This window comes from Mangifera indica, chromosome 1 (genome assembly GCF_011075055.1).
Source record: "Mangifera indica cultivar Alphonso chromosome 1, CATAS_Mindica_2.1, whole genome shotgun sequence".
Taxonomy (NCBI): Eukaryota; Viridiplantae; Streptophyta; class Magnoliopsida; order Sapindales; family Anacardiaceae; genus Mangifera; species Mangifera indica.
Window position 1 is genome coordinate 25,786,697 of NC_058137.1, and position 27,704 is coordinate 25,814,400.

Sequence of the window (27,704 nt, forward strand, 5' to 3'; positions counted from 1 at the left end):
ATAAATACACATATTATTTTTACTAAAAAAATATTTAAAATTGAAAACCATCACAAAACAATTGGCTAAGGTGGAGATTTATCCTTAATAAATAAATAAAAAGACAAGTGGTTGGAATGAGGAGCTCATGTGCTTGACCACTTCATCAAAATAAAAAAAAATAAAAAAAGATTTTACGGTACAAGAAGAACATAACCAGGTCAAAGAAGATGAACCAAACCTGGCCAAACCAGAATTAGTTAAAAAACAACTGTAGTTTCCGACCAGATGAAGGGTTAAAATGTAATTTTGCCTTCTATCAGAAGACCACGGCCATTTTCTTTTTCCTTCACAGCTCACCCCCTCTTTCTCCTTCACTGTTGTGTAGTGTAGTTGTTCTAGGCAAAGCTAGAGAAACAAAGAAAGAAAGAAAGAGAGAAAGAAGGAAGAAGAAGGTAAAAGAGATAAAAGGTCGGTGTCCCCACTTGGGTTTTTATTATTTTTTGCATGGTTAAAACAGCACTTGCCAAAACTCAGCTCGTCTTTCTTGTTCTCCGTGTCTTCTTTTACCTGGCTGTTATCAAGATTACCAAAGTTTGTTACTTTGTGATATTATTATGCCAAAAAAAGAACAGTAATCACTTAAAGCCATTTTGTACTGTATTGCAATAAAGGATAGAGAGAGAGAGAGAGAGGGGCAATTCAGCTTGGAGTTGGAGTTAAACTCGCTTGCTGGCATTTACATATAAGTAGAAGCAGTGTTTTGAAGAGAGAATTATAAGATTAGGAAGAATTCACATATATATATACACATATATATTTTGAGAGAGAGAGAGAGAGGGGTGTGGAAAGAGCGAGATGGTGGGCTCAGGAGCAGGAGATAGGAGCAAAGAAGCCGTTGGGATGATGGCCCTTCATGAGGCCCTTAGAAGCGTCTGTCTCAACTCAGACTGGACTTATTCTGTTTTCTGGACTATTCGTCCTCGACCGTACTTCTCTCTTTTCTTTCTCCTTTTCCTAGCATTTCAGTTTCTCTTAGTGTTTTCAGATGTTTCCTTAACTGTTGTTTTATACCTTAATTTGCAGGCGAGTCCGAGGTGGTAATGGCTGCAAGGTTGGAGACGATAACGGCAGCTTGTGAGTATTCTTTTTCTTGACTTACTTTCTTCCGAGAACTTAGAATTCAGCCGAAGTTAGTTCAGTAGTATTCCATAGATAATGTTAATTTAAGAATGTTTTGAGTGTTCAAACAAACTTATAGTTGATGATGGCAGATGTGTTTGTATCATCATGTGACTTATAAGTTGAACTGTTGAAGTACTGATTTCTGGAATTCTGTGAAGGATGTTGATGTGGGAAGATGGGTTTTGCCGAGGAAGAGTTGCAGATTGTTTGGAAGAGATGGATTGTGAAGATCCTGTCAGAAAAGCTTTCAGCAAAATGTCCATTCAATTATATAATTATGGAGAAGGGTGGGTACTGGGTAGGTGCTATTATTATTTTTTTGGTTAGTTTCTTTCTCTGAATGTACAAATGAACAAACGTAGTTGTTGCAGGAAAGCTATGGACAAAGTGAAAGTATAAGCAGAAATTGATACTTCTTCGTCTGTATTGTTTGATTGGTGAAATAATTTATGTTTGAGCAGGTTAATGGGGAAGGTTGCCTCGGATAAGTGTCATAAATGGGTGTTCAAAGAGCCAACAGAATGTGAACCAAACATTTCCAACTACTGGCAGAGTTCTTTTGATGCCGTAAATGACTTGTCCCACAAATCATTTTTTTTTTAAATCTTTTTTAGAATATGAATTTGGTGGTCACCGTGTTTAGTTTACAATTATTGATGCTTACCTTGCAATTTTGTTGGTATTAACCGCAGCTTCCTCCTGAATGGACTGATCAATTTGAGTCGGGCATTCAGGTCAGAACATAAACAGTGCAATTTTCTATTGTTAGTCTTTCACTATCCGCATTTTTCTTTCCTCTTTTATAGTACTTAGACTTTGTGTTCATTTGTTTTTCCTTTTTTAGACCATTGCTGTTATTCAAGCTGGCCATGGCCTACTGCAATTGGGTTCCTGCAAGATTGTAAGTGGGATTTGCTTTTCAAATTTATGGCTACTTAAGTCTTAATGATTCATTTTTATCAGTAATTTTGTGTAAAATCTGCTAAACTTATGATTATGTAAATGTGGTGAGTGTGAAAAATGTCCTTGTGCAGATACCTGAAGACCTGCATTTTGTGCTAAGAATGAGGCATACATTTGAGTCTCTAGGTTATCAATCTGGTTTCTATCTATCCCAGTTGTTTTCTTCAACTAGAAACAATTCTTCTTCGGCTGCAATTCCTTTGAACCAATCTGCCATTCCAACTCGGCCTCCTCCTCCTCTCTTCAACTGGGGTCAGAGGCCAAATCCAATTCCATCTTCCACTTCTATGCTAGCATCGCCTAATTTTCAGAATCCTGCTAGGCATGGGTTCCCACAAACCAAAGATGAGACTCACATGTTTCTCCTCCCGCATGCATCTGAAACACGAATGGAAGATATCATGGGAGAACATGAAAATGACATTAAGTGGCCGAATGGGTTGTCTTTCTTCAATGCTCTTACTGCTAGGCCCGATGATGCCAAGCTTTTGTTTAACCCTGAGAGTTTTGGAAACAAACCAGACCAAGGTCATCATTCACTCATTCTCGAGGGAAAAGATTTGAATCCGAATTCAGATGTTGGTGCAAACCCAAATGAGTTCTTAAGCTTGGACAGTCATCCAGAGAATGCAAGGAAGATGGACAACAAGTTTACAAGGAGCTTTACCTTACCTGCAAGGATGGCTTCATCTTCTTCTTCAACATCAGTCGATCAGCATCAACAACAGATGGAATTTAGGAATCCTGAGCCAGGGATGTACAATGATGTTATGGAGACCTTCTTGGAATGAAGTTAGAAAAGTAGTAACTGTTAAGAGGGGAGAAAAGGGTGAGAGTTTTTAGGTAGGCAAGCTTTTGGTGGTTCTTTGTTGTTGAAATTCTTGTGCTTGTTTTAATTTAGTGCCCTTTACCAATTTATGTTTCTTTGTATCTTTCAGAAACTCTAATAATTTGTTATAGTTTATCCTAACACAATTTTTACCATAAGATTTCCCCTTTTTTGTTTTCACATGTTACACAATTTTCTGGGATTAGAATTTAGAACTTGTTCTTCCGGTGTGAACACTGTGTTGGCCCGTCAGGTTAAGGCTGAGCCTGATTCGTACTTATAAGATTGAATAAGTTCCTTTCTAGCGTCAATCAAATCCTATCTTCGACTGTTCTGGAGTGTGGAGCAACGGCTCTTTTTATCTGGGCTCAGGTATGACTGATGCTTATTTTGGTGGAACCGGCAACTTGTGGTTCGAACCTCTTAAGAACTGGAACCAACTTGGAACTGGATTCGAGAACTTATCTGAGAGCCTGTTGGACCCGATTGACCCATCTTCAAAACCTTCTTCAATATCTTTGCTCTCGCTCTCTTTTTCAATGACAACGCGATGTGCAACATGTCTTATTAAGATAAAATCTCCTTAAACTAAAATTGGGATGATATATAATCGATCAAGTTCATGAACTAAATTTGTTTTTTTCTATAAAAAAGAAAGTGATTGTGATTGATATCGTTAGATCCATTGATCAAAGATCATCGTTCATGAGCTATAATTCGTTTTCTAATTTTGCAGACTGATTGGGAAGGTAGCTTTTTCCCTCTTACTCTCCCATTTCAGTGAAGATTGCCAGGCAAACCCCCAAGATGCACGTTTTGCAAGGTTTCTTCCACCCTAATGTCTACCCTTTCGTAACTGTACGCCTGTCAGTCCTCAAGGAGGACCATGTATGTTCTTCTCTTCTCTCTTTGTACTTGCAAATCATGGTTAGATAACGGGTAGTTTTCTATAGGGATGGAGACCAGCCACTACAGTGAAGCAAAGTTTGGTCGTCATTTGGGATATGCTGAACCATCCTAGTCCTGCTGATACTGCACAAACTAATGGGTATCAACTTTTCATCCAGGTTTTTTTTCCTATCTCTATAACATCGCAATTCTTGGTTTACCTTAGGATCTAGTTGTTGTTCTTGAAGAAACAAAAGCTTTCTATCCAACGTGTCTATGGTATTTTTAGGATCCTACTGAGTACAAGGGAAGGGTGCCATAGCAAAGCCAAGCAGCAGTGTCCATTTGTTCAAAATTTGTGTAAGTAGTATTGGGTACCCAAAACTGGAATCAAAATCGATTGGATAGGTTTCGGATAGAAACCTATCGATACAAGTTTCGGTTTTAATTCTAAAACTTAATAATTGACCGGTTCAGATTCCTGCTGTTTCAACAAAGTATATAGAGTGGCTCGATGTTATCACCACTAATATATATGTATTGTCGCAGTGTGATTTAAGGAATAAAAAAAAAACATCAGGCTTGAAGAATCTCTTGTTTGCTGCCTTAAATTTAAGACGACAATTCAACCAAAGAAGAGGTTGAAAACAAGAAACTACAATGGAATTGAATTGATGGGTAGGAAGGCTCCAAATTCCAATTATAATTTGGGTCATTTACTTGTACTTATGCTTGCTACCCCAACATTTGGGGCCCAAGTTCGCCATTTTGCTCGACCGTGGGTCTACTGAGCCTCCTTATTCAGCTTCAAACTAAACCATCTATCTCAATTCTCAAATTATTGAGCATTTGACCATGTCTGTCAAACTGGAATAATTTTTAAGATTGCATCAACCCGTCTTTAAGGAAGATTACTTAGACTGATTCACCAACTATATGGGGCATAAATCCAATATGATTGTAGAAGAAAAACTGAGAATCCATCATTCTTTTGCAGCCAAAGTACAAGCTCATGCACAAGTTCTTACAATAATATTACAACACAAATCATTCTCAACCCACTTCACTTTTCGATTTTCATGAAAAAAAAAAATTGTAATTCTACATTAGTTGCTACAAAAACCAGGGAAGATGCAGACGTATTTTCGATTGAAAAATATACATTTGCTCAAAAATAAATGCCATCTTTTGTGGATGGTTCCATGGCGTGACACTCTCTGCAAGCAAACAAAAACGCCATGAAAAATCTCTTGCAGAGCCCCTGAGCTGCTGCGCTGTCACCGCTACTCCTCCTGTTTTCTTTACCTTGCGAGGCTGATCTCTTTAACGATGATGAAGACCATGATCTCAACCCATCTTTCAACGCAACGCCGTCAGCGTTCTTCCTCTGCGAAGTCTCACGTTTCATTAGTACTGCAGCAGGGACGGGCGTGAGATGTTGCCACCTCTGGGAAGAACCGTACAGCTGAGCAGTGACGATTCTACTCGCTTTCGTCGCTTTACATGTGTTGCGTTTGTTGCTGTAGTACAACAATCTTCTCTCCGAATTGTCGCTCGAGCTTGTTCTCGCGCTGCTGCAGCTACTGCTCCTGCTGTTAGTGCTATTACTTCTGGAAGACATGAGCGAATCTTTGCTACTAACACTGCTCGTTCGACTCGCGGCACGGGATATACTGACATTGATGTTATCAGAAGAAGGCCGTTGCAGATCACAGGGGAAAGAGTGAGGCAAGAGGCGGCCATTGAAGAAAAGATGATCAGCAGGAGAGTTTCTTGAAGGGTCTTGCGAGGGAGAGTCAGGAGTAAAACAACCAAATTCAAAGTCAGAATCTTGCTCCTGATTATTTGGGGTGCTGGGGAAGGAGAAGAGCTCCCGGGAGCTCGACTTTTGGCGTCGGTTCTCCATTGTTGAAGGTGTGTAGTGAGGCTAATTGTGTTGTATGATATATACAAGAAGAATTGCAGTGGATGCTGATATAGGCAAGTGAACTTTTGGGGGCCCCTTGGTGGTATAAATCATGTAGCCATATACTTGCCAACTCAATGTAAAACTAGCACATGCCATTGTTAGTTGGTGCTGTAATTATTTTGTCAATGTGCCTCATTCCAAACAAGTATGTGTTAAATGATTTAGCTGCTCCATTATTAGTACCATCCTACCCACCTTCATGGAGACTGCAAAAGCTCAAATTTCATTAAACATTTGTGTCAACAAGATTTATTAATGTAAAATCCTGTCTTTTGGCTTTATAGATCATTCCAAGTTCTTGCTTTACCATTAATTGAATCAGGGATTTGGGTTATGTTTTGTCTTGCTGTTCAAAGAAACTTCAAAGAAGCTTAAAGCATTTGGTGATGTGCTTGTGTGTGTATTGTTAATTCAATGTATTGGGCAGTTGCTTTTGTTTCTTGAAGGACACATCCTCCCAAATATACTCTTGGATAAGTAAAGCAAAAGATACCATCAAATCTATAGAAGAGAGAAAAATAAAGTAGAAAGACTTATCAAGTTTAATAAGATTTTCAGAAGACCAAATTGCATGATGGGATCAGCAAGCGCTCTCTAGGGACTAATCAAAATGGCATTGAGTGAATAATTTTATCAATAACAGACTTGGATGGCTCCTAGAATTGAGGACAAAGCAGGCATTGGAGTCCTGGTTTGTCTCCCAAATGGGCTTCTGAGGGACCTCCAGGAACCTGATTTTTGCGCCAACAAGCAAGCAGCTCATTTGTTGATGTGGAGGGCTCTGATTTTTTATTGATTGGTTGACTAGGACCCCTGCTTTTGACCAACATTTGTCCTGTAGCATGCCTTTTGCTTTTTGGGAAAATTGAGAAATGCTTTAGTAGCCATCAAGGTTTTAGGTGGGCTCACTGTTCATAGTGGAAGTCGAAACACAGATGTCTTAAGATCTAGATTGGTTAGGATTCTCCTTAAAAAAAAAAAAAAAATTGATAAATGAGAACCCTTTTGGTGAAACGGGCTAGATCTGTCGTTACTTGTTCCAACCTTGTCAAACTAAGACATCAGATGAGTGATTAAATTATAAAAAGAATTTCATATTTAATTTCAGTAGTTGAGTTAGGGATGAGGCTAGGTTGCCCAGTTGAAAAAGCTAAAACTAGAATCAAAATTGGATTAGACTAGTTCCTAAGATTTAGGAAGCGAAATCTAAACCTGTATTGAATTTTTGAGCACCTGTATTGATTGGTTTCTTTTCTATGTCGTAACAATTGGAGCAAGATTTCAGAGTGGATTTATCAGATAGGAAAGTGTTTATTAGAAAGTATGCTAATTTATTTTTTTAAGCCAATTCGAAAACGCTCAAGAAGACTGAAAATGTTGAAGGAACATGAAAATGATGATGGCTAGATGGCTAATAGAGTTTGGGGAAATCGATTTCAGGCTAATTAACATTTTTCCTTTTATAAGTTTTTAACAAAACGTCTTACAGAGCTTATCTGAGAATCGTCGATTCGACCACTTTTAGAATTGGAATCGACTCTGTTGAGGCCGATGCTCGGTAAAAACCAGAATTCAAACATCTAATGTAGACTTCATTGAACCGAAAATTTATCATGATATGCCAAAGTCTAAAGATAATTGACATGGTCGATAAATTTAAATATATTCTGATTCAATATTGTGATTGATGAGGAATTTGCAAAGAACAATGTTAGTTAGGTGGTTGATGAATATGGGAAGAAGCCTTCACTAGAAAAATACACAAGAAGAGAAAAAAAAAAAAAAAGAAAGGATGGAGCGAAGGCGTCATAGTGATAGGTGGAGGAGCGTCGAATGCGGCGTTCGTGTCGACGGTTACAGGATCCTGAATCCTCGTCATCACTCTTCTTCTTCTTCCGTGACACACTTGTCCTTCACTTACCTCTTCCTCTTCTTTTCCCTTTGTTTGCCTCTATGTTCACATTCTATATTCCCATTATTGTTTTATTATTTATACTCACCTCATAGTTCAACAACTCACCATGACCGGCAAAGAACTCCTCGATGAAATGAAGGTAATTCCTTTCGTTGCTCTCAATTTAAGCCTGTTTTATGTTATGTAGATCCTTTTTTTTTTGGTGTGTTGAATCTGTTTGAAATTGAATTGCATGAACTGGGTTTACTTTTGTTTGTTTAAAACTGCATTTCTCAACTGGGTTTTACATATTAAACATTTTTATTTAAGAAAATCCATCTGGGTATCTTGTCAGGTCTCTTTTTTCGTGTTATTTATAACATTGTTAATTAGAATGATATGATTCTTTTATCCATTCAAGATACTGATTTGTATATTTTATTTGTTGTGATATAATTATGTAGAGATAGATTAGAGCTCCATGAAAATGCTAGAATTTTCATCATACTTAGACATGAGTATTCTTTTCTTTTTTGTATAAGCCTTTATTGTAGTTTTGCTTTTAGATTGTTAGGCAAGATTCTGATGACATATACAATTACATAGTTTGTTTCTTCAAAATTTTATCTTTTGTGGAGCTATTTCTTTGGTTTGTGACTGCAGTTAAATTCTCCTCTGTTTGTATGCGAAGCATCATATCAGAGCAATGATGTGGTTAAAAATATCTATAATATTAGTACTATTTCATGTTTATCAACAAAAATTGTTAGAGAAGAAATTATGTGACAGACTGTGGTTAAAAAGAGATATAATGAACTAACGTTCGATTGATTAAATTAGGTTCTTAGAATATTATTATCTTAATTATAGGCTTTAAAAGTCATCCTATTGATGAATAAAAATGTCATTGATGAGGTACATAGATTAGCTGTAACCTCGTTAATATCATTGTTGTGCTATTTTTACCTTTCTAGGCATGTCATAAGTCATTTGTAACTTTTTTTCTGTGCATAGTCTATTTTCTTCTTGTCTTATTTAAACTGAAAACTAGTTAGGATTGGCTCATCAACACCTGTTGACATTTTTCGTAAATATCACTAATGTTCGAGTAATTCTCATGGTGCCCTCTCTAGCAAAGGACTGTGGTAGGAGGTGTATGTTACTCTTTTAGCTTAGCTGTGGTGGTTTTCTGTGTCTGATTATTGCTGCTATTTGTGAGTTCTGCTTAATTAATTAATTATTTTTTGAAAATATCCTGCTTGAATATGCATTCCAGGAAACAGTTGGATTAGGTTCATCTGCTGATTCCGGAGAAGACTATGTTGTTGTGCAGTTCAAGCAGATTGAGGACAACGAGCTTGGTTTATTTGCAATATTTGATGGGCATTTGAGCCATGAAATTCCTGACTATTTGTGGACACATTTATTTGAGACGATCTTAAATGAGGTGACATACTCTTATCTAAAACCTTGTGCTGCATAATTTTGTTAAAAGTTTGAACCTGTATTGGATACCATGTCTCATCATTTTCATTTCTGATTCTTCACCGAATTTTTTTGCATCTTCATTTTCGTTGTTATACCTTGTTGTAAAGGCTGCTAGCTGACAGATATCTGATACTAAAATCTACAATACCTTTGTTTCTATTTTCAAATCAGCCTAACTTCTGGACTGAACCAGAGACTGCAATCCGGAGAGCTTATAGTATTACTGATAATACTATTCTGGAGAAAGCAGTTGATTTGGGTATTGGAGTTTGTTTACTTTGAAAGAGTTTGTTTACTTTTACCCTTTTTTCATGGTTGCTTGACATAAGTACATTTTCTTGTCTTTGAAGATTGGCTGAGTTGAGATTTATATTTAACACAGTTATGTTTGTTGGGATATATATGTTCACCATTTTGGTGGTTCTCTAGCACATGAGCCATTGTGTTCTCTCTTTTGAAAATGTTGGGATGATAAAGTTTCATTTTAGGGTAAATTCAGGGGATGTTCCGTGAGTTGATGGACAGTTGGCAGTGGCAAGGGCATTTGGTGACAAGTGCTCGAAAAAACATCTCAGTGCAGAACCGGATGTCAAAGTAGAGATAATTGATGATGATATTAAGTTCATAATCTTGGCAAGTGATGGATTATGGGAGGTAGTTCCTCATTGGACTTCTGGAAATTGCTACCTTTGATTCACTTTTTTCTGGCAAACCATGTATTAAAAAAAACTGATAAAAGATGAAGCATCTTTACACCTGGTTCATACCCAAACATTTTTGCCCTGTATTGTTCCCTGAATTCAATTAATATGATGCCAGGTAATGTCAAACCAAGAAGCAGATGCCATCTAGCACATAAAGGACGCTCAGTCTGCTGCAAAGCATCTTACCGAAAAGGCACTAGCTAGAAACAGCTCCGATGACATTTCCATTGTAGTTGTAAGATTTAGGTGAGATATAAGATTGTTTCCACTTCTGTGTGATAAAAATCTCCAGTATTGTGCTATCACCCTTGGTAGAGTAATGAGCAATCTAATTCTCTTGTGCCATAAATTAATACTCTCTATTCGCCTCATCAATGTTAACACTTTTTGCCAAAATGCCATTAAATTGTATAATATTTCTGGTTCAATCTTGCTGCTGAGGGGCTTTGATAATATATTTAGCTTGTAATTCTGCTAATCTGGTTTGCCTTTTTCGCTGTGCTGAAATTTTGGCGATAGCAAACTAAAATCAAAGAAGAATACAGCAACTAGTTTCTCCATCCCAAACTTCTGGCCATTTCACAAATTTAATGGCAACTTGAGGCTTAAGTCCACCCACTTAATAAAATAAACATTGAAGTTGAAACTTGAAAGCAGAAGTAGACCATCCAAGCACAGAAAATGCTAATTAATAAGTTCACTTAAGAAAATGCATAGCTGAGAGGTCCATAAGTACTGATACTAAATAATCTCCATTGAGATAAAACACACTAAATAGCCATGTGACACGCCTGTGTTACATAGACCTTTTTTTTTCGTACACAGCTTAGAAACAACTGCAAAGAAGTGGCAGGGTGACAGAAGAGAGAGAGCATGCCGGCATGGCAAAGCAAAAAGCTTTGCTTATCTGATCTGTGAATGCTTGTAAGGGGTGTTATTCCCTTGGAGAGGCTTTTGCATCAGAACTTTGCCTCTAGCATCACCCTGCTGCTGCTTACACTGACCCTCTTTCGACTGAGGACAGATGCCTTTTCGACTTGATGAGCCTTCGCTGATCATTTCAGCTGAGCTCTTCCTACGCCTCTCGTTGTGACCAGCCAGACGCCGACGACAACTCCTTTTGGCTTCATCAAATTCAGATAGCTCATGGAACCTGCAAATATATATATAATGAGGAAGTAATTTATACTGGATACCGAAAAAATAAACAGTATTTGAACTATGCAAACGACTATTTGCCTTTTAAGGTGGTTTTCTTAATTAAGTCCAGGAAAAGTTTAATCTTAACCTAAAAACTTGTTCATTTCCTCAGAGTGAAGTAGCCTAATTTTGGATCTTTCCTTTTCCTTTCTTTGGTTAAAATAGTACAAGTTAGATTCTGATGACCCTAAAGTTCATTAATTTTTTAGTAAAATTTATAAGAGAACTGTTATACAGATTGTTTTAAGCTGATATAAAGCAATACTGTTTTGAAAGTAATCAAAATGCTTTTGAAGTGCTAACAAAGGACACAGAAACAGGAGCTCATAGCACAAATACAGCAAAATAAATACTAGAAATCATGTACCTGCTGCATTGCTGACAAAACCTTTGCCTGAGACCAGAAACAACGACAACAGGAGCCTTGGAATGAAGCTCACACACCTTGTGACGCTTGTGGTAGCGTTTTGCATCAGTTAAGTTAGCTCCACACTTCTCAACAAGGCAACAAGGCGGCGACGCCCCACCAAAACCAATACGAGACCCTCTTCTTCCCATCACTTTCTTCTTCTTTTCATCATCTACAAATCCATCACCAGCACCGTCCTCTTCTTCTTCTTCCATGTCATTGTCTGTAACTTCATAACCGATGCTCATCTTTTCTTTCAACGAACGCATAGCTTCAAGGCTTGTAACATCCATTGCACAAGCAAGGTGCTTTCACCACAGCTATATATGACGAATAGGATGGAGCAAAATGGAGAAATTTGACAAGATGAAGGTGAAGAATGTGTTAAGAAAAAAGGGGAAAAGATAGAAGACTAGGACCACTAGCTAGTAAAAGTTTCATTTTTCTTGTGTGGACTTGTAAAGTAAATGAATAGAAGGTCAAAAAATATTAGTCAGAAGTCAAGTTATTCACAAAATTATAATGCTTATTTGTTCATTGTTAATGTTAATAACAAGGCAAAGTATTATGAAAAACATAATTAATAAAACGGGATTGTGAAAACATTGCCAGAAGAAAGAATCAAAAGTAATTAAGATTTTAACAGAGAATTTGTTGAGTCATTGAAAAGTGCTCTGTTCTTCCATATTACCAATCGTGCTGACTGTAAATCAAGGTAAATGAAAAGGGATTTATCAACTTTTAGGAAAATTTAAAACTTGGGAAAAGTTTGAATGTAATATCTATTGCAAGGACAACCTTGAGAGAGACATATCAGATTTCATTGAACTCCTTACTGTATAGCACCATTGCTTGAAAAGAAATTCTGGCTCTCATTGAGTTGGGCAAGTGTTATAATATCAGAGCACCCTATGCTATTCTCCATTCAAAATGGCCCATAAATTTACAGTCTTTAGTCCTTGCTTTATTCCTTTTTCAACTTTATCGTCTCCTGTCCTTACCAAATGCAAAATCAGCAGCTTCTTTGATGAAAAGAAATAAATAGTTTCATGCATGTATATAAATGATTCCTTCAGTTGTGTTTGTATTTGCATCAGTCAAATGAATTTCATCTCTGTGAAGCATTGCACAAGCCAGAATCAGGAAAGACAGGATTAATGACACTGACCAGACACAAGGTTTCACATGGCCATTGTACTAATTACTCATGAAAATATTGTGCACAGTTCACACTGAGAGGGCTATAATTCAACATTTCTGGAGACAAGCAGACAGAGTGACAGAGAGAGGTAGGACATTCCTCTATTTATAAACTTTCAGATTGGTCTAGAAATATTGAAATGTTTTAGGGCTAGTGCCAATCACCATCATCACAATGCCACATTGTCTTGGCATATTTTTATGTGATGGTTACATCTAATTCATTTTCCTCGGGGTAAGAGAATATGGCCTTAACAATATCAGAAATATGCTTTCATTTAGAGTATTTACTGTGAAAATTAGTGAAACTTGAAAGTTAGTGATGTTACTCTCATGTCAAGATACCCTTTTGTCCATTTCAATCAAACAAGAAGACACAGCTTAAAAAGGTGCTTTCAATGATAGGATTCAAAAGCAGTATTATCTTAGAGGCATTCATTAATCAGTAGAAATTACTTGATTAGACAATCTAAGCAATCCATTATAGATAAGAATCAAAACCATCTACAGGAAATGGAATTGCTTTTAGCCACATAAACATCACCAGGATTCTGCTCAGGACTATGGCCATGAGGCTCCAAATAGCTCCATCTACCTTCCACCTCCCCTTTCCTCTGCGTCACTCTTTGCTTGCATAAAGCAGAGAAAAGATAAAAATGGCATACGTCACCACAAGTTTTTACATGGATTTTGATGATCACCATCTAAAGTGCCCATCACTCTCACTATTGAGTTGCATTTTGGTCCAAAGTTACTTGTCAATTCTCCTATTTCAATATATGCACCAAGTGGTATTTCCTTACAGGTGCAATTCATTTATTCTTCACACATCTTCTATCCTTGATTCCTTTTCCCCTTTACAAAGAAGACAAAGCCCTCGAATTCTTTCCATTTGTTAATTCATTTATGTTAACTTATACCCTGAAAAAATGTAAGATGAAGATGACCAAAGACTCCTTTGTTGAACCCTAGACAGCTGTTTGGATTGATCTTTCAAAGATGAATGTGGTGGACCTTCCAAATCATCTACCCCTTTGCAAAGAAGAATGTAGATTTATGTACATGAAAATAGATGAAAATGATCTCATTTACAGACAAAATGCAGATGTTTGAGTTCAAAAACTATAGGTAAATTGGTTACCTAACATCAACTCTATGAGGTCGTTTTCACTTGGCCATAAAACCTTTTCCTTGGCTTTATCTTCCATTGCTTTCATACAGCATTTTTATCACTCTTGTAGGTATTTATTTCGGAATTTATCAAGCAGATTTTGGCTAGAAAGCAGACAACTAGCGCATCTGATTCTTTTTTCCATTGTGGCCAACTGACAAATTTTAGCCACTTTCTATATCAAAATGATGGCATCCCAAAACTCTTAATGCACAAATCCAACAACTAAAATGACTTCAAACACTTAAAATCTCCTTCTTTCACCCTTGATTATAATACAAAACTACAAAATCCCTCATCTGTAAGCCCTAGAAAACCTTAACTTCTTCAATACATGCTTATGTTACAACATATAATTAAGCAAAAAAGGAAAGCTTTGAAAACCAAAAATATTTAACCATAGTGGACCTTATCGTATCCTCCTGCTCTATTCACTTCTTCAATGCTTCTATATTCCGGAGTGTCAATAGGATCATCAATCTTACAGACCTCAATAACTGCAGGATCCTCACGAATGTCATCATTATTAAAATTATAACCTTCATCATCCTCATCAATATGGTGAACACCTACTGTTTTCTTGAGATTTTCAGCACCTTCCTTGGCTGCTTTCCATGCACCATCCATTGTTTTCTTAGCTGTGTCTCCAACATTTTCTGCCATCTCCACTGCCTTCTTCACTCCCTCTTTCGCTGTATCTGCTACAAACTGTCTTGGACTACTTCCTTTTCCCTCTCCCACATCAAAGGCTTGTTGCTCCTGCTACGGCATTGCTACCCTGCATTTTTAGAATCATATTTTCAACAATAATTTTTATTAACATATTTTGGTCATACAAAGAATAAGAATTAACACAATTGCAAACAAAATATCAATAACTTATGGACCGTGAAGAAATACTTCTGCACGTTCATAAGCAGTGGAGTGGCAACGAGTTGCAGATTGGAAACAACTGGGAAAGTGTCTGGGAGAAGTTTTAGAAAACCTCTTTGGCAAGAATAACATTGCCGCCATTTTCAACTTCTTTGAGCTCCTTCTGACATCAAAAGTCTACTTTCAGTCATATAGACACTGAACACTAAAGTACTTATTCTTCCGCACCGTTTGAAAATAATATACAGAGAGACTGATGATAGAAGTGTCAGGTTCTCTGACAGACACATGGCTATGGAACTTGACACGTACTGAATACACAGAGGATCACCAGTTTGGCTAGCTAATCTTATTGCTCAACACCTACTCATCTGTTGTGTTTATCTATTGCGCAGAGTTTTGGCTTTGCTCCACGTAGTTGTGAGTCTTCATATTGGTCCATTGGGCTTGAATAAATTGCCTTGATCTTCTGGATCTTGGCCTCATAAATGAATTTCATCTAGGCCCAATATAGTTTTGGGACAAATTTTAATAAAAAGAATAATTTCTTTGAACATTGCTATGTGTTTATAATTTTGAACATACAGTTAAATATATAAATGATATATTATTATATGATTAATTATTATTTTATCGTTAATTTAAAATCACTCAATCACATAATGATAAAATATTTGTGTACCTAATTATGTACTAAAAAATATATGAATATAAATTTATTGAATTTCTTTTGTCTTTTTTATTTTAATAAAAGCAATATTATTGTACTCAGTTTTGAATACTCAGTCGAGTATTTACTTCACAAACTCATGCAAAACCATCCAACTAAATTGTTATGAGTTAAAATACAAAAGAATAATTAGATAAATATTTAATCAATAAAATTATGTGTACACAATTGGATATATAAATTATGTGTTATCATTTTATTGAGTGATTTTAAATTAAAATAAAATAACAACCAATCACATGATAATACATTGTTTGTGTATCTAATTTTATACGTAAAAATGTATACATGAAATATTACTTATACTTGATTGACAAAAATTTTACAATAAAACTATGTGTATCTACTTTGAGTATACAAATAAATACATACTTATATGTGTTATCATATAATTGAAAGATTTTGAATTAAGATAAAATAATAATTAATCACATAATAATACACATAAATATGTTTTTAAAATGGGTATATATGGTATTGTTTCAGATTTGATATATAATTATCAAGAAGTACATAATAACTTATAATTAATATGAATATTGTAAGAATTTATTGGTCCTAATACATTTAATATAATGAGAGTTTTATCAATATTTCTGTGTGTTTTGAAGACTAAAAAACAAGAGGTTAAAAAAGAGGATTCAATCATCAATGTGAAGAGAAGTGGAAGAGGCAGCCTTCCATCCATCAATACAAAACACATTTCTTTCATTTTTGTAAACAGTTGAAGGGGAATCTTGCGAAATCTATGAAAAATGTTGAATTAATTTCAGAGATAATTAAGTCAAAAAAGGGGAAATCCTTGTCTCATACAAATTTAATTGATACATAACAACTCCAACCCTCCTCCCAAGAAAAGTTGAAAACAAGATAAATTCATGCGACAAAGAAGAACAGCTTTAAACAAACTTTTTTCATGTCACAGTTCAACTAAAATTAACCAAAGTCCAAACTTTAGCAGCTGGGAAGAAAATTCAATCCATGATATGCAAAAGGGATTCTTTTACACTGGTGGGAAATAGTTTAATTTGTCTAAAAAACCATTTTTTGTGTAAGAGTAGAGCCCCTGACAAGCTTTGCGAGAATACAGTTTAAATCATGGAAAATGGGATTTTATTCTTTCCTGAGAAGCAAGCCATTGCACATTGTCATTGCGTTTGATATGAAAGGTTTACATAAAAAATGGGTAAAATGAAATCTTGTACATGGTTTAGCCGCTACTGTTGACCTAAGGAAGATTCTAAAATATTGCTTCTGCTTGGTATTTTATTAGTGAACACAGCTCAACAATGACCTGGAAATTGCCCAGATAAAAGTTGATTGTAGAGCTGTTGACTCTAAAGGAAATGCAGCTAGAGAAGATGAATATAAAATGGCAAACAATGAGAATTACTTCAGTATAGGCTTGACACTTTGATCTAAGTCAAATCAGTAGTTACAGAATTTTGTGAATGAAGCATTGCACAGTTGCAGGATAATAATGAATGAACAATGTACAGATTGTTGTTTTTCCTGATTCAGAGAGAAGAATTGAGGAAAAAATTCTGGACTTTATATAATGCTTATTTAAGGTTAAATAAATAGACAAAAGAGCCTATACAACATTTATCTGTCAGTACAGAGAACTGAAGGATTGTTGTTTTACAGGAAACCAAAGTCATTTTGGTCAAGATTTACATCAACCTAGTAGAAACTTGAAGATAAGCGTCGCTTTACAGGTATACCACTGTACCCCCCAATAAGAACTAGAACAGTAATGAGTTTCATTGCTGAACAGGCTGGGTTCCAATACTATGTAGCGATAAAACAACTTCTTCTATTAACGGTCTCTGCCTTGGATCCTGGTGTAGACACTTACATGCAATTTCGAGCATGTCTAAGAGCTGCTTCTCTCTATCCTTGTCCCAGATTGAAGGATCCATGATCTCTGACTCCCGTTTTTCGGACTTCATCTGAAACACCCATGATACTAAATCCCTACAGTTTTTTCCTTTGCAAACTTCAACAGGCCTTCTACCGGTAAGAAGCTCTAGAAGAACAACACCAAAACTGTAAACATCACCCCTGCATGTTGCTGTTAATGTCTGACTGTATTCTGGAGGAATATAACCTAAAGTGCCAACCAAATCTGTTGTGACATGAGTATCATACGGACGAAGTAGCCTTGAAAGACCAAAATCAGCCAAATGAGCTTCGAACTTTTCATCCAAAAGAATGTTGCTGGTTTTCACATCTCTATGAACAATATGTGGCTCACATACCTTGTGCAGGTAAGCTAATCCACGTGAAGCACCTTGAGCTATCTTGAGTCTAACATCCCATTTGAGAATTGAATCCTTATCAACACACTCATGAAGCCAATAATCCAAGCTTCCATTCTCCATGTAAGAGTAAATTAACAATCTATCACTACCATGCCGACAATAACCTTGAAGAGAAACAAGGTTTTTATGCTGAGCTCTGGATAGGGCTTCCACTTCTGCTTGGAATTCACGCTCCATTTGACCACAATCCCCAGAAAGCCTTTTGATTGCAGCCTTTGTTCCATTGGGAAGGTTGGCTTTGTAAACCAGGCCAAATCCACCACAACCAATTATATTTGCTTGGTTAAAATTGTTTGTAGATTTCAACAAGTCTGCACAAGTAAGATCCTTGCAATCTGAGTTCTGGAAAAGCACCAATCTTGAAGAACCACGTCCTTCAGATAATCTGCGTGGCCAGCTCAGTTCTTCATCTAAATCATTAATTCGGTCCTCCTTATCTCTCCTCGACATTTTCAGCAGAACGACTACAAGGAGGATTGCTATCCCAATCCCTATGCTGAATGTTATGCCAATGATGGTGCCTCGACCAATTTTACTTTTTGAACCGGAAGGAATACCAGGCTTCAGCTTTGTGTCTTTAGGGCCACAAGGAGAATCTACTCCTCCACAAAGACCAGGGTTACCCTCAAAGCTTGAAGCAGGAAAGCTATAAAATTGTCCTCCAGATGGAATTGCTCCCTGCAAGTGATTAAATGCCACACTAAACTTTGACAGGAATGTGAGTTTAGAAAATGATGGGGGTATTGACCCAGTTAGATCATTGAATGAGAGGTCTAATGATTCCAAATTAGTCATCTCTGAAATGGAACTGGGGATGGAACCAGAAATGTTGTTTCTGCTCAAATCCAGGATATGGAGCTGCTTCAAACGCCCAATTTCAGGCGGGATTGTCCCATTTATTCTATTATTACTTAAGTATATTGATGGAGGGAAACTCGACGCCTGGTGGTACTGCAGACCATTACCACTCTGGTTTCTTTTCACATATAGAGGAATGCCAGTAGAAGCAGTGAGGTTGGAGGAACCACAATTATTATAAATGAGACCCTTGAGATCTGCCAACTTTGTTGGGATTTCACCTGTAAGCGAGTTATTTGAGAAGTCCAAGTAGAACAAATTCTCCATCTGACCCATCCACAGAGGGATGTTGCCATCCAGGTGATTCCATGACAAATCGAGCACTTGTAACTTCTTGCAACTCAACAACCAAACAGGGATGTGGCCTTTAAGGCCACAATTTCCCAGTGCTAAAACCATCAAGCTTACAAACCCACTCCCATTTTCTGGAATTTTCTCACCAATGAAATTCTTTGTAAGTATAAGAGTGGTGAGATTTTTGCACGTTTGCAGCACACTAAGTGCCCTAGGTAAGTCTACAAAACTATTGTTTGACAATGAGAGAAAGAAAAGAGATGTAAGCTTGGTGAAACTCTCAGGGATTTGGCCAGTCAAATTATTTTTTGCCAAGCTCAAAACTTTCAATTCTCGGCAATCAGATAGGGAACTTGGAAGGGGCCCAGAAAAATGATTAGAGGCAAGTTCAAGAGTGTAAAGACCAGGTAATCCAGTGAAATTAAGATCAATCTGACCGGTTAAAGAATTGTTTCGAAGGTCAAGTACATGGAGCTTTGAACATAGAGCAAGACTTGAAGGCAAATGCCCATAAAATGAATTTGAGGATACATCTAATATTTCTAGGTTTGTAAGGTTTCCAAACACATTAGGAATTTGACCTGACAACTGATTTCCAGACATAATCAAGAATTTAAGCCTAGTGAGCTTACTCAAGTTATCATTTACTGGGCCATAGAAAAAATTTTTGGAGAGTGTGAGTTGCTGCAAGGATGAAATGGAATACAAGGCATCTGGAAGAACGCCTGCAAGTGAATTGTAATCCAGATGTAATTCTTTAAGAGAAGAGCTGCAATTCTCTAAGCCTTCAAGCTTGCCAACAAAATGATTCATTGAAAAGTCAAGAACCTGAATCCCATTTGAGGCACTCCAGATTTTGGAATTAAGATTCCCAGTGAATGAATTGTTGCTTACGTTGAACACAGCAAGATTCGGAAATTCCCTGAGCTCTGACAAGTTCCCATTGAATGAATTACTAGAAACATTCAGCGACCGTATCATTCTCAAACCAGAAAGCAGTCCTGAAACTGGTCCTGATAGATTGTTATGGCTCAAATCAAGAAATTCCAGCTGCTTCAAATTTGAGAACTCAACTGGTAATACCCCTTGAAGATGATTGAAAGAAAGATCAAGCGATTTCAGTTGATCCAAACTGGCTATAGAGTTTGGAATCATCCCTTTCAAACCCTTTCTTGCCAGCTTCAACATGACCACTCTACTTGGAACTGATACATTACTCTGATCATCACAAACAACTCCATCCCACTGACAGCAAATGATATAATTAGACCATGATGCAAAAATAGTCCCATTTGAGAAGCTTTTAGCAAATTCTTGGAGACCCAACAAATCATTTGGATCACAAACTTGCTTTTGGGTAGTGAGACCCAGAGAGGTACAAACAAAGTAGGCAAACAATATCCATTTGAAGAAAGTCGCAGGAATAAATCCCAGTACCACCATTGCTGAAACCAAAGAACTGCAACCCAAAAATCAAGCTAATACAACCATAGAGTTACTCCACTCTTGATATTGTTTGAGAAAGCACAGCTTTTAGATGCAAGAAGAGTTCCAAATGAAGAAACTCACCATTCCCACACCATTAAATGAACACCAAAACCCTTCACTTGCAACTAAAGAATGAAGCAACAATGTGAAGACTCACTAAATTACGATCAGTAATCAACCTGAAACCAAATCCCTAGGCAAAATTAAGAAACTTAGAACTTGTTCAAGTTGAAAGAGTTAATTAAATAAAACCTAGCCAATGTATAGAAAGCAAACGTGCAAATCAAGATAATTGAAAACCTTACGGACTAACGAACAACAACTTGGAAGCGCAACAAAAACACTTACCATAAAAGAATCGTGAATTAATCATCAAGACCACTAAGGCCCGAGCTGAGAGATATATACAAGTCCCCACCAGATGTAAAAACCACCAAAATTAAGAGTCCCTAAAAAAGGCTAATCACCATCACTGAAAGAGATGAATAAAACAAACCCAAAGAAGAAATCTTCAAACCCGGAAAAAGCAAGGAGCACGCACATGTTTTCCAATTTAATCACGAGATGAAACTAAATCGATATTTCCCAAAAATAAAGTATAAGTTTGAAAGGGGTAAAAAACACATGCAATTGATGATGAAGGGCAATAAAGAAAGATCTTTAGCAGTCTAAAACCAAAACCCAAAACCAAACCAACCCAGAAGAGAAAATAGGAAGTAACATCGCTTGTAAGTGAAGTAAGAGTTTCCTGTGAACCCAACATGAATAGTTAAAACTTTATTTTTCCCACAAATGGGAGTTTTTCTAATTTTAAAACAGGACGTCTCTCTTATGTTCAAACCCAGAAAAATACATAGATATGGCAGAATCTAAAGGAAAGTAAAAGGAGTTAAAGAGTTAAAGAACGAAAGAAAGGAAAGAGACGATATTTCAAATCAAAAGGAACAGTAGGACAAAGAAGGAACCGCCGTGAGTTGTGCAGTTCAGAAAAGGAGACTTCTGCTCTTTCCAAGAGAATCTACATTTCATTGGATATTAGTGTACAGAGTTTGTTTAAGGGGGGTGATTATAAGTGGGGGGTTTGAACCAATAGACAGAAATTAGACATGGGCTGACTTTTTGAACAAGTTTTACTTTGGATTTGGCTTCTTTCTTTCTTCACAGTTTACAAGTGAGGTGAGTTTGGTTTTCTCTCTCTCTTAGATTGTCAATGCTGTGTACCTACATTTGTCTGCTCTCTCTTGGAAAAAGCTTCCATTGTTTACGTGATACACCATCTTATTTCTTGGTTCGCTCATTCTGCCATTCTTCTTCCCCACCTCCACTACATGCGCGTCCATGATACATCTCTCCATATCAAAATAGACCTAAAATGTTAAATATAATACTCATCAAGAGAAGTTAAAAATTTTTAGAATTAATAATAAAAAATTTTAATAATTTGTATATATTAATATAATGATAATTTAATTCTCATTTCTACCTTAAGTATTATAGGTTTTCAAAATAATAGTAACAAAAATACTTTGAAATTTAATTAAAATTACGAGTAACATTAAATTGCTATTACCCCAAAAAATAGTTTTAATAGAAAAAATGAGATTTTATATAAAAAAAAAAAAAAGTTGAAGTCTCCTCTGACAATATATTAAAATTAAATTATTAACTTATATGATTCAGTCACTAAATCTAAGATTGATTTTATTTGGTAGAGTTAGTTCTCACTTGGAAATTATTCTTTTTGGTGTGATTAATTCTCGCCTAATATGACAATCCGGTTTAGATAAAATTTTTCGTTATTTTGAATATTTTACCCTAACTCAAAGAGTTATTAAAGCAAAAATGTCTTGATTATAAATTAAAATTATTTTTCCACCACCACCCACCATTATCGGCCACCAAAATTTTCTTGTAAAAATTGTTGAAATCCTTATGAAAAAACATTAGAATTGTATAAATGACTAAATCCAAAATATTTTGATGAAAGACACTAAGAAGAGAGATGAAACCAATTCTGTCATTTTTCGGATCTATAAAATGATTCAATTGAATTGAAACATTGTCAATGTTGATTGCGATAAAAAAATGTGAAGCGTGAAACTCTCGTTCGATCTCTGACCTATCATTTATTGTAAATTTCTCTCTATCATTGATAGAGGTAATGGACGAGTTCAATGAGCTATTCAACGAAGATGAGAAAATATCTAAATCGTGGAAGTTGATTTACAAATTCTCAAATTAGTTATGAATAAATCAAATTGTATGATTAATTTACAAGTTTTTAAACTTGTTTATTTGCAAGTTTAGCAACATTAATTATATTTAAATTTCATTTTTTATTACCGTAATTATATTAATATAATTAAATTTTAATTCATGTATTTAAATAGTAAAATGTTGGAAAATGTAACTCACTCTTACCATCAAATAATGTTATATGTGTCTATTTTTTATACATAATTCATATATACAGATAATATATTATTATATAATTGAGTAATTCTGAAATATATATTATCATGTGATAAAATAATATCTAATCAAATGATAATACATCATCTATATATAAATTATATACTAAAAATAAATATAAATAATTTTATTACTTATAATAATAGTAAGTGGTTTGAAATTTCTTTGAGAAGTATTTCAAAGCAAAACCATTTAATCGGATTTCTTGTAAACATTTCAAAAAATGTTTTTTTATAGTATTTTAAAATTATTCTTTTTTTTTATTTCGACCAAACGACGGCTACAATTGAAAGTGCAGTATACTAAAAAAGAATTATAAATAAAAAGTAAGATGGGAAATTGGATGTATAGCCACGTGGAACACGCGCCTATATAGGAGGTGGTGATATAAAATAAAAAAGAAAAAAGGTCAAAGGGATGACTGGATATAGGCGGTGGAATTAGCGGCGCTAGGCGGACGTCATGGGCAAATAGCTTTAATATAAGTGAATTAAAATAGATTTGGTTTGCAACCGGCTTGTCGGGTCAACCACTCCTATATATTTTTTATTTCTTACATATTCTGGCGTCTGACGTGAACAATAAGAAGAAAGCAGCCAAGGTTTCCTATTCAATAATTTAAAATCTGAAGTAGCAGCAATAAGGGTCATATTTCATGTGGTAAAATATAAGTTTTAGTAATTAATTTTATATTATATTATTTTAATAATTAATTATTAAAATAAAATAATTTAAAATATTATTCTAATAATTAATTTTTAAAATATAATTATTTTAAAATTTATATCATTTAAATTAAAGTCATTATTACGTTTATTAATTATAATTGTGTAATGTAAATAATGATGTCAATATTATAGAATCCAGTTACAATCGTATGGGGTGGATAGTAACTCCAATATTATAACTAACAGGGAGCTAATGTATAATGTGTCCGTGTGTATGCTAGTATTATAAAGTATGATAATACGTTAAAATTTCAAGTATAAGATATGAGATTTAAATTTTTAAAAAATATAAATTTTTAATGTAAAGTTTATATGGTATTTGACTCTCTAACATCAGTAATTAGTCTTTTAGGTGTAGATTCATACAAGTTATTTTTGTGAAAATATACATTAAACATATTTTTTTAAATTTAAAAATGAAAAGTTAGATGAAGTATTTATTGAAGAATATCAAGTATGATCAAAGAGAAATGGGTTTCATTTTTCTCATGTGATTCTTGAATTACACCTTCACCTAGAAATATGTGTTGAAATAATGATCTATCTACATCAGCCTTCAAGTTATATCAGCAAATTGACCCAAAAACCTATAAACAAATTTTTCACTTCAAAATGATTGATATTTATTTTTGAAAATTGGGAACCAACTCTTACCAAACTTTAGACTTTATATTATCATTTTGATGTTAATATTTCATAATTCATGGATTTTAGACTTGATGCCCAAATTAAACAAATTAATTCACGTTTAATAAAACCAGAACATTGGGACAAAATTTTCCTTAGGAAGTGATATGAAAACTTGGGATTCTTCTTTACTTTTGACCAAAATATTTGACTAATTTTGTCATATTTATAGTTATTCTTCAAAAGATATAAAGACCGGCAATTCTCTTGGAAGAAAACAAGTTTATTACAATAATAAAACTCTATTTACATAGTTTTGAATATATAATTAAGTATATAAAAAATATGTTATTATATGAATGAGTGATTTTGAATTAAGTATAAAATAATATTCAATTATATAATGATACATAATTCATATATTTAATTATGTATATATATAGTATTACTCTTATAACAAATCCGGGTTTTTATTCAAGTTCGATTTGTTTAACCTATACTTCTAAAATAAAACATATAAAACAAAACCCACTCAAAAAATATTTCCTTTGAAGAGAAGGCAAAACATAAATAGAAGGCAAAGACATATCATACCATACTATATTTTATACATAATTTGGACTATCCTTTTAGGATAAAACCAATCACATTGAATAGGTCAAACTTCGAGTTTAATGACCAGTTTCACAACCACTAAATCAGATAAGTCAAGAGTTTAATCTTAAAATATTGTTAGAAAACTTGAACCCATATTTTTTTTATACATTGAGGCGTTGTTTTTGTCACTTAAAGTATCTTCTGAGGGCAATTTCAACTATCATGCGCATGTCTCCAAAACAATAAATATAAATCAAACCCACTTATAAAAATTTCCTTTAAAAAGAAGGCAAAACACATAATTGAAGTTAGATGAACCCCTATAAATCATGAAACAAGATATAGGCCTTTTTTTTTTTTTTTGTATAACTTTATTTTATTTCATTTATCTTGTGGGTTGCATGGAAAAGGCAGTAGTGAAATTGGGCCAAGGTTGTTAATAGTGTCATCATGCAATTTTGGAGGTAAATACTGAGTAGGGTTTGTTTTATATTACTTTAGTTAATGAACATCATTAATCTTATTAAGTAAGCTTAAGAAAAACCAATAAATTAGATTAGTTGATTGATTGTAACACCCACAAGCACCACAACAATGATAACCATTTGATGGGCTTTTTTATTTTTGCTTTATGGATGGTTGACATTTCTCAAAGTGATAATGGAGATATAGATCATAAAGAAACTCCCACCTTAGCATATTTGTTTTTGTTATCATGAACATTCATAAAATATGACAATTTCTTTTTCAATTTCATTTTTATTTGGACTTGTGTAAGCGTAATTGGTTAAAATTATTACTATATGGATTCATTTTGAGTATACAAATAAATACACACTTATGTGATAACACACATAACTTATGTGTGTTATTTTATCTTTATTTTAAAATTATCTAATCACATAATAATATATATTAGTATATATTTATCTATATATTCAAAATAGATATACATAAAAATTGGTTAATTTGATAACGTTTCGAAGTAATTTTCAGTCTTGCGTTGGACATGCCTAATATTGGCCATGTTGTTCCTATTGACTGAAATGGGCTTCTGAGCCTTCAGCGAGTATCCAATAGAGGCCCAAATGCTTCTCCAAGAGTATGAATTTAACAATAAAGTCATATATATTTATTTTAAATGTGTGTATATATATATAATTAAATAATTTTAAATTAATGATATATATAAATATAAATAATTTATATAACTAAAATAAATATATATAATATTAATTTGGATTTAAATATGGAAGGTGCTCAAAGTGAAGTTGTATAATGAGCTTTAGTTGAGACAATTGACCATCCAACATGGTTTAATAAACATGTTACATCCTAGCACGAAAATGTATGTAACTCTGAATTATTTTTATGCAAACTAAAATTAAACATAATTAATTTTGGGTTGATAAATTCAAATGGAGTTACATTTTTTTCCATCTGAATTTAAATGAAAGGGTATTGGTCTCAACTCAATTTGTGTCCATTTGAATGTAAGCATTCTTTCTGGGACGGGCGTACGCGCTCGAACGGCTCGTGGCATGACTTCCTTGTCTATTTTCCTATCACCTTCCATCCCTTTTACCCACTCGCGGTTACTTGTTACTGTTTCAAAATGGGTGAGATCAAGGCGATTGGCGAGGTGGGCGGAGGCCAATTGGGCTCGGGAATCGCCCAGCTCGGCGCCATGCACGGCTTGGTCGTGTGGCTTGTTGACTCGGACCCAGATGCCGTGGTTAGAGCCACCAAATCTATCTCCAGTTCTATCCAAAGATTCGTCTCCAAAGGCCAGCTTTCTCAGGCAAGAAGCTCCTTCTTTGTGCTAGTTTTGATATTTAAATTTGATTATATTAATGTTAATGAGTGGGGGTTGAGTTAAAAAGAAGTTTTGACTATGAACACAGTTCTTGACTGTGAAATTGCTAATTAAAAGATCGAATTTTGAGCTTAATTTATATGAAATTTTGAAGACCCTAACCAGTTCTGAAGGAACCTCGACAACATTGAGTGTTCTTAAAGAAAAAAAAAAAGGGTACTGTTATGTATTTTAACACTGTAATATGTACTTTACAGACGGCGGGAACTGATGCTCTGAGACTTCTAAGTTGTACTTCAAATTTGGAAGACCTTCGTTCAGTAAGTAGAGCTATTGTGGAATCTGAAGATGTAAAGAAGCACCTCTTTCTTGAGCTAGATAAGATTACTAAACCTTCTGCCAGTTTGGCATCACAAGTTCTATATCTATTACCTAAATAGCACAGAAAGGGTAATGCGAAAACACTGAAACGTAATTTTTAAAAAATTTAGAAAACAGAGACCTAGGAAAATGTGTAAATATAAAAAAATAGAAGTTTTATTATAAATACAAAAAAAAAAAAGAAGTTATAACATGTCACAATAAAAAGCATCATACTTTTGTTTTATTCAAAAGATAAGGATCCACATAAGCCTGTGACAGCCCATCTCTTGCCAATTTTTCAACTTTGGCTTAAACACAGCTGTCTTCTCTGTTTATTCATAGAACTCACTCACAACTCTCATATCCTCCATATCTAATTTTTGTATAGAAATTTTAATCAGTCGACCTAGCATTCTAGATGAAACACTAGCACGGTTTCCTCTTACACCACCTCCCGTTTTAGTTGACAAGTTTTGAGATTTTCTTCTGCACTCTTGCAATTGTTAACGCTTCTATTGATTTGATCTTCTGCCACTAAATATATGGGAAGCACTTAGAAGAGCCTCTCAAAAAGTTGTTAATGTTGGAAATCAACCTCCATAAGGCGTGGTGAAAAACCCTTCTTCAATTGTCAAATTCACATATTTTGTTCAAA

General features: G+C 34.8%; 8 protein-coding genes across 10 annotated transcripts; 4 read left to right on the forward strand and 4 right to left on the reverse strand.

Moving 5' to 3' along the window:
• The first annotated feature begins 368 nt into the window (after nucleotides 1–368).
• LOC123195968 (protein RICE SALT SENSITIVE 3-like) lies at nucleotides 369–3,114 on the forward strand. The gene is made up of 7 exons (XM_044609849.1): nucleotides 369–968; nucleotides 1,066–1,116; nucleotides 1,323–1,451; nucleotides 1,626–1,731; nucleotides 1,857–1,898; nucleotides 2,009–2,065; nucleotides 2,199–3,114. Exons 1-7 carry the CDS (start codon nucleotides 838–840, stop codon nucleotides 2,916–2,918), a joined length of 1,236 nt encoding a protein of 411 aa, XP_044465784.1. The 5' UTR covers nucleotides 369–837; the 3' UTR covers nucleotides 2,919–3,114.
• Nucleotides 3,115–3,397: 283 nt separating this feature from the next.
• Nucleotides 3,398–4,434, forward strand: LOC123195987 (SUMO-conjugating enzyme SCE1-like). Its single transcript, XM_044609869.1, has 3 exons — nucleotides 3,398–3,844; nucleotides 3,910–4,023; nucleotides 4,134–4,434. The coding sequence occupies exons 1-3, from the start codon at nucleotides 3,764–3,766 to the stop codon at nucleotides 4,164–4,166; spliced, it is 228 nt and encodes a 75-aa protein (XP_044465804.1). The 5' UTR covers nucleotides 3,398–3,763; the 3' UTR covers nucleotides 4,167–4,434.
• Nucleotides 4,435–4,805: 371 nt separating this feature from the next.
• On the reverse strand, nucleotides 4,806–5,832 carry LOC123195978. The gene has a single exon (XM_044609859.1). The coding sequence runs from the start codon at nucleotides 5,748–5,750 to the stop codon at nucleotides 5,013–5,015; it is 738 nt and encodes a 245-aa protein (XP_044465794.1). The 5' UTR covers nucleotides 5,751–5,832; the 3' UTR covers nucleotides 4,806–5,012.
• Nucleotides 5,833–6,836: 1,004 nt separating this feature from the next.
• LOC123214181 (probable protein phosphatase 2C 39) lies at nucleotides 6,837–10,337 on the forward strand. Of its 2 annotated transcripts, none has more exons than XM_044633946.1 (3): nucleotides 6,837–7,867; nucleotides 8,984–9,154; nucleotides 9,367–9,544. In XM_044633946.1, the coding sequence occupies exons 1-3, from the start codon at nucleotides 7,835–7,837 to the stop codon at nucleotides 9,475–9,477; spliced, it is 315 nt and encodes a 104-aa protein (XP_044489881.1). In that variant the 5' UTR covers nucleotides 6,837–7,834; the 3' UTR covers nucleotides 9,478–9,544. The 2 variants fall into 2 exon arrangements, 1 of the variants encoding a protein (XP_044489881.1); XR_006501817.1 differs by lacking the exons at nucleotides 6,837–7,867; nucleotides 9,367–9,544 and adding exons at nucleotides 9,684–9,849; nucleotides 10,015–10,337 and having other exon boundaries at nucleotides 9,028–9,154.
• A 222-nt stretch (nucleotides 10,338–10,559) lies between these two features.
• LOC123214174 (squamosa promoter-binding protein 1-like) lies at nucleotides 10,560–11,943 on the reverse strand. Its single transcript, XM_044633933.1, has 2 exons — nucleotides 11,467–11,943; nucleotides 10,560–11,052 (listed from the first exon to the last, which is right to left on the reverse strand). Exons 1-2 carry the CDS (start codon nucleotides 11,799–11,801, stop codon nucleotides 10,803–10,805), a joined length of 585 nt encoding a protein of 194 aa, XP_044489868.1. The 5' UTR covers nucleotides 11,802–11,943; the 3' UTR covers nucleotides 10,560–10,802.
• Nucleotides 11,944–13,981: 2,038 nt separating this feature from the next.
• Nucleotides 13,982–15,115, reverse strand: LOC123192471. Its single transcript, XM_044605042.1, has one exon. It carries the CDS (start codon nucleotides 14,540–14,542, stop codon nucleotides 14,273–14,275), a length of 270 nt encoding a protein of 89 aa, XP_044460977.1. The 5' UTR covers nucleotides 14,543–15,115; the 3' UTR covers nucleotides 13,982–14,272.
• Nucleotides 15,116–17,012: 1,897 nt separating this feature from the next.
• On the reverse strand, nucleotides 17,013–21,642 carry LOC123222443 (phytosulfokine receptor 2-like). Of its 2 annotated transcripts, none has more exons than XM_044645219.1 (2): nucleotides 20,795–21,642; nucleotides 17,013–20,625 (listed from the first exon to the last, which is right to left on the reverse strand). In XM_044645219.1, exon 2 carries the CDS (start codon nucleotides 20,399–20,401, stop codon nucleotides 17,246–17,248), a length of 3,156 nt encoding a protein of 1,051 aa, XP_044501154.1. In that variant the 5' UTR covers nucleotides 20,402–20,625; nucleotides 20,795–21,642; the 3' UTR covers nucleotides 17,013–17,245. The 2 variants fall into 2 exon arrangements, with proteins under 2 accessions (XP_044501154.1, XP_044501143.1); XM_044645208.1 differs by having other exon boundaries at nucleotides 17,013–20,639.
• A 4,843-nt stretch (nucleotides 21,643–26,485) lies between these two features.
• LOC123227571 (3-hydroxybutyryl-CoA dehydrogenase-like) lies at nucleotides 26,486–27,126 on the forward strand. Its single transcript, XM_044652654.1, has 2 exons — nucleotides 26,486–26,671; nucleotides 26,944–27,126. Exons 1-2 carry the CDS (start codon nucleotides 26,486–26,488, stop codon nucleotides 27,124–27,126), a joined length of 369 nt encoding a protein of 122 aa, XP_044508589.1.
• The last annotated feature ends 578 nt before the right edge of the window (nucleotides 27,127–27,704 follow it).

Coding starts and splice junctions, on each gene's coding strand:
- LOC123195968 (XM_044609849.1), top strand. CDS start 838: ATGGTGGGCTCAGGAGCAGGAGATAGGAGCAAAGAAGCCGTTGGGATG. Junction 969..1,065: donor TGGACTATTCGTCCTCGACC/GTACTTCTCTCT, acceptor CTTAATTTGCAG/GCGAGTCCGAGGTGGTAATG. Junction 1,899..2,008: donor AATTTGAGTCGGGCATTCAG/GTCAGAACATAA, acceptor TTCCTTTTTTAG/ACCATTGCTGTTATTCAAGC.
- LOC123195987 (XM_044609869.1), top strand. CDS start 3,764: ATGCACGTTTTGCAAGGTTTCTTCCACCCTAATGTCTACCCTTTCGTA. Junction 3,845..3,909: donor CAGTCCTCAAGGAGGACCAT/GTATGTTCTTCT, acceptor AGTTTTCTATAG/GGATGGAGACCAGCCACTAC. Junction 4,024..4,133: donor GGTATCAACTTTTCATCCAG/GTTTTTTTTCCT, acceptor TGGTATTTTTAG/GATCCTACTGAGTACAAGGG.
- LOC123195978 (XM_044609859.1), bottom strand. CDS start 5,750: ATGGAGAACCGACGCCAAAAGTCGAGCTCCCGGGAGCTCTTCTCCTTC.
- LOC123214181 (XM_044633946.1), top strand. CDS start 7,835: ATGACCGGCAAAGAACTCCTCGATGAAATGAAG. Junction 7,868..8,983: donor AACTCCTCGATGAAATGAAG/GTAATTCCTTTC, acceptor TATGCATTCCAG/GAAACAGTTGGATTAGGTTC. Junction 9,155..9,366: donor TTGAGACGATCTTAAATGAG/GTGACATACTCT, acceptor TTTTCAAATCAG/CCTAACTTCTGGACTGAACC.
- LOC123214174 (XM_044633933.1), bottom strand. CDS start 11,801: ATGGATGTTACAAGCCTTGAAGCTATGCGTTCGTTGAAAGAAAAGATG. Junction 11,053..11,466: donor TTTTGTCAGCAATGCAGCAG/GTACATGATTTC, acceptor ATATATTTGCAG/GTTCCATGAGCTATCTGAAT.
- LOC123192471 (XM_044605042.1), bottom strand. CDS start 14,542: ATGGCAGAAAATGTTGGAGACACAGCTAAGAAAACAATGGATGGTGCA.
- LOC123222443 (XM_044645219.1), bottom strand. CDS start 20,401: ATGGTGGTACTGGGATTTATTCCTGCGACTTTCTTCAAATGGATATTG.
- LOC123227571 (XM_044652654.1), top strand. CDS start 26,486: ATGGGTGAGATCAAGGCGATTGGCGAGGTGGGCGGAGGCCAATTGGGC. Junction 26,672..26,943: donor CCAAAGGCCAGCTTTCTCAG/GCAAGAAGCTCC, acceptor TGTACTTTACAG/ACGGCGGGAACTGATGCTCT.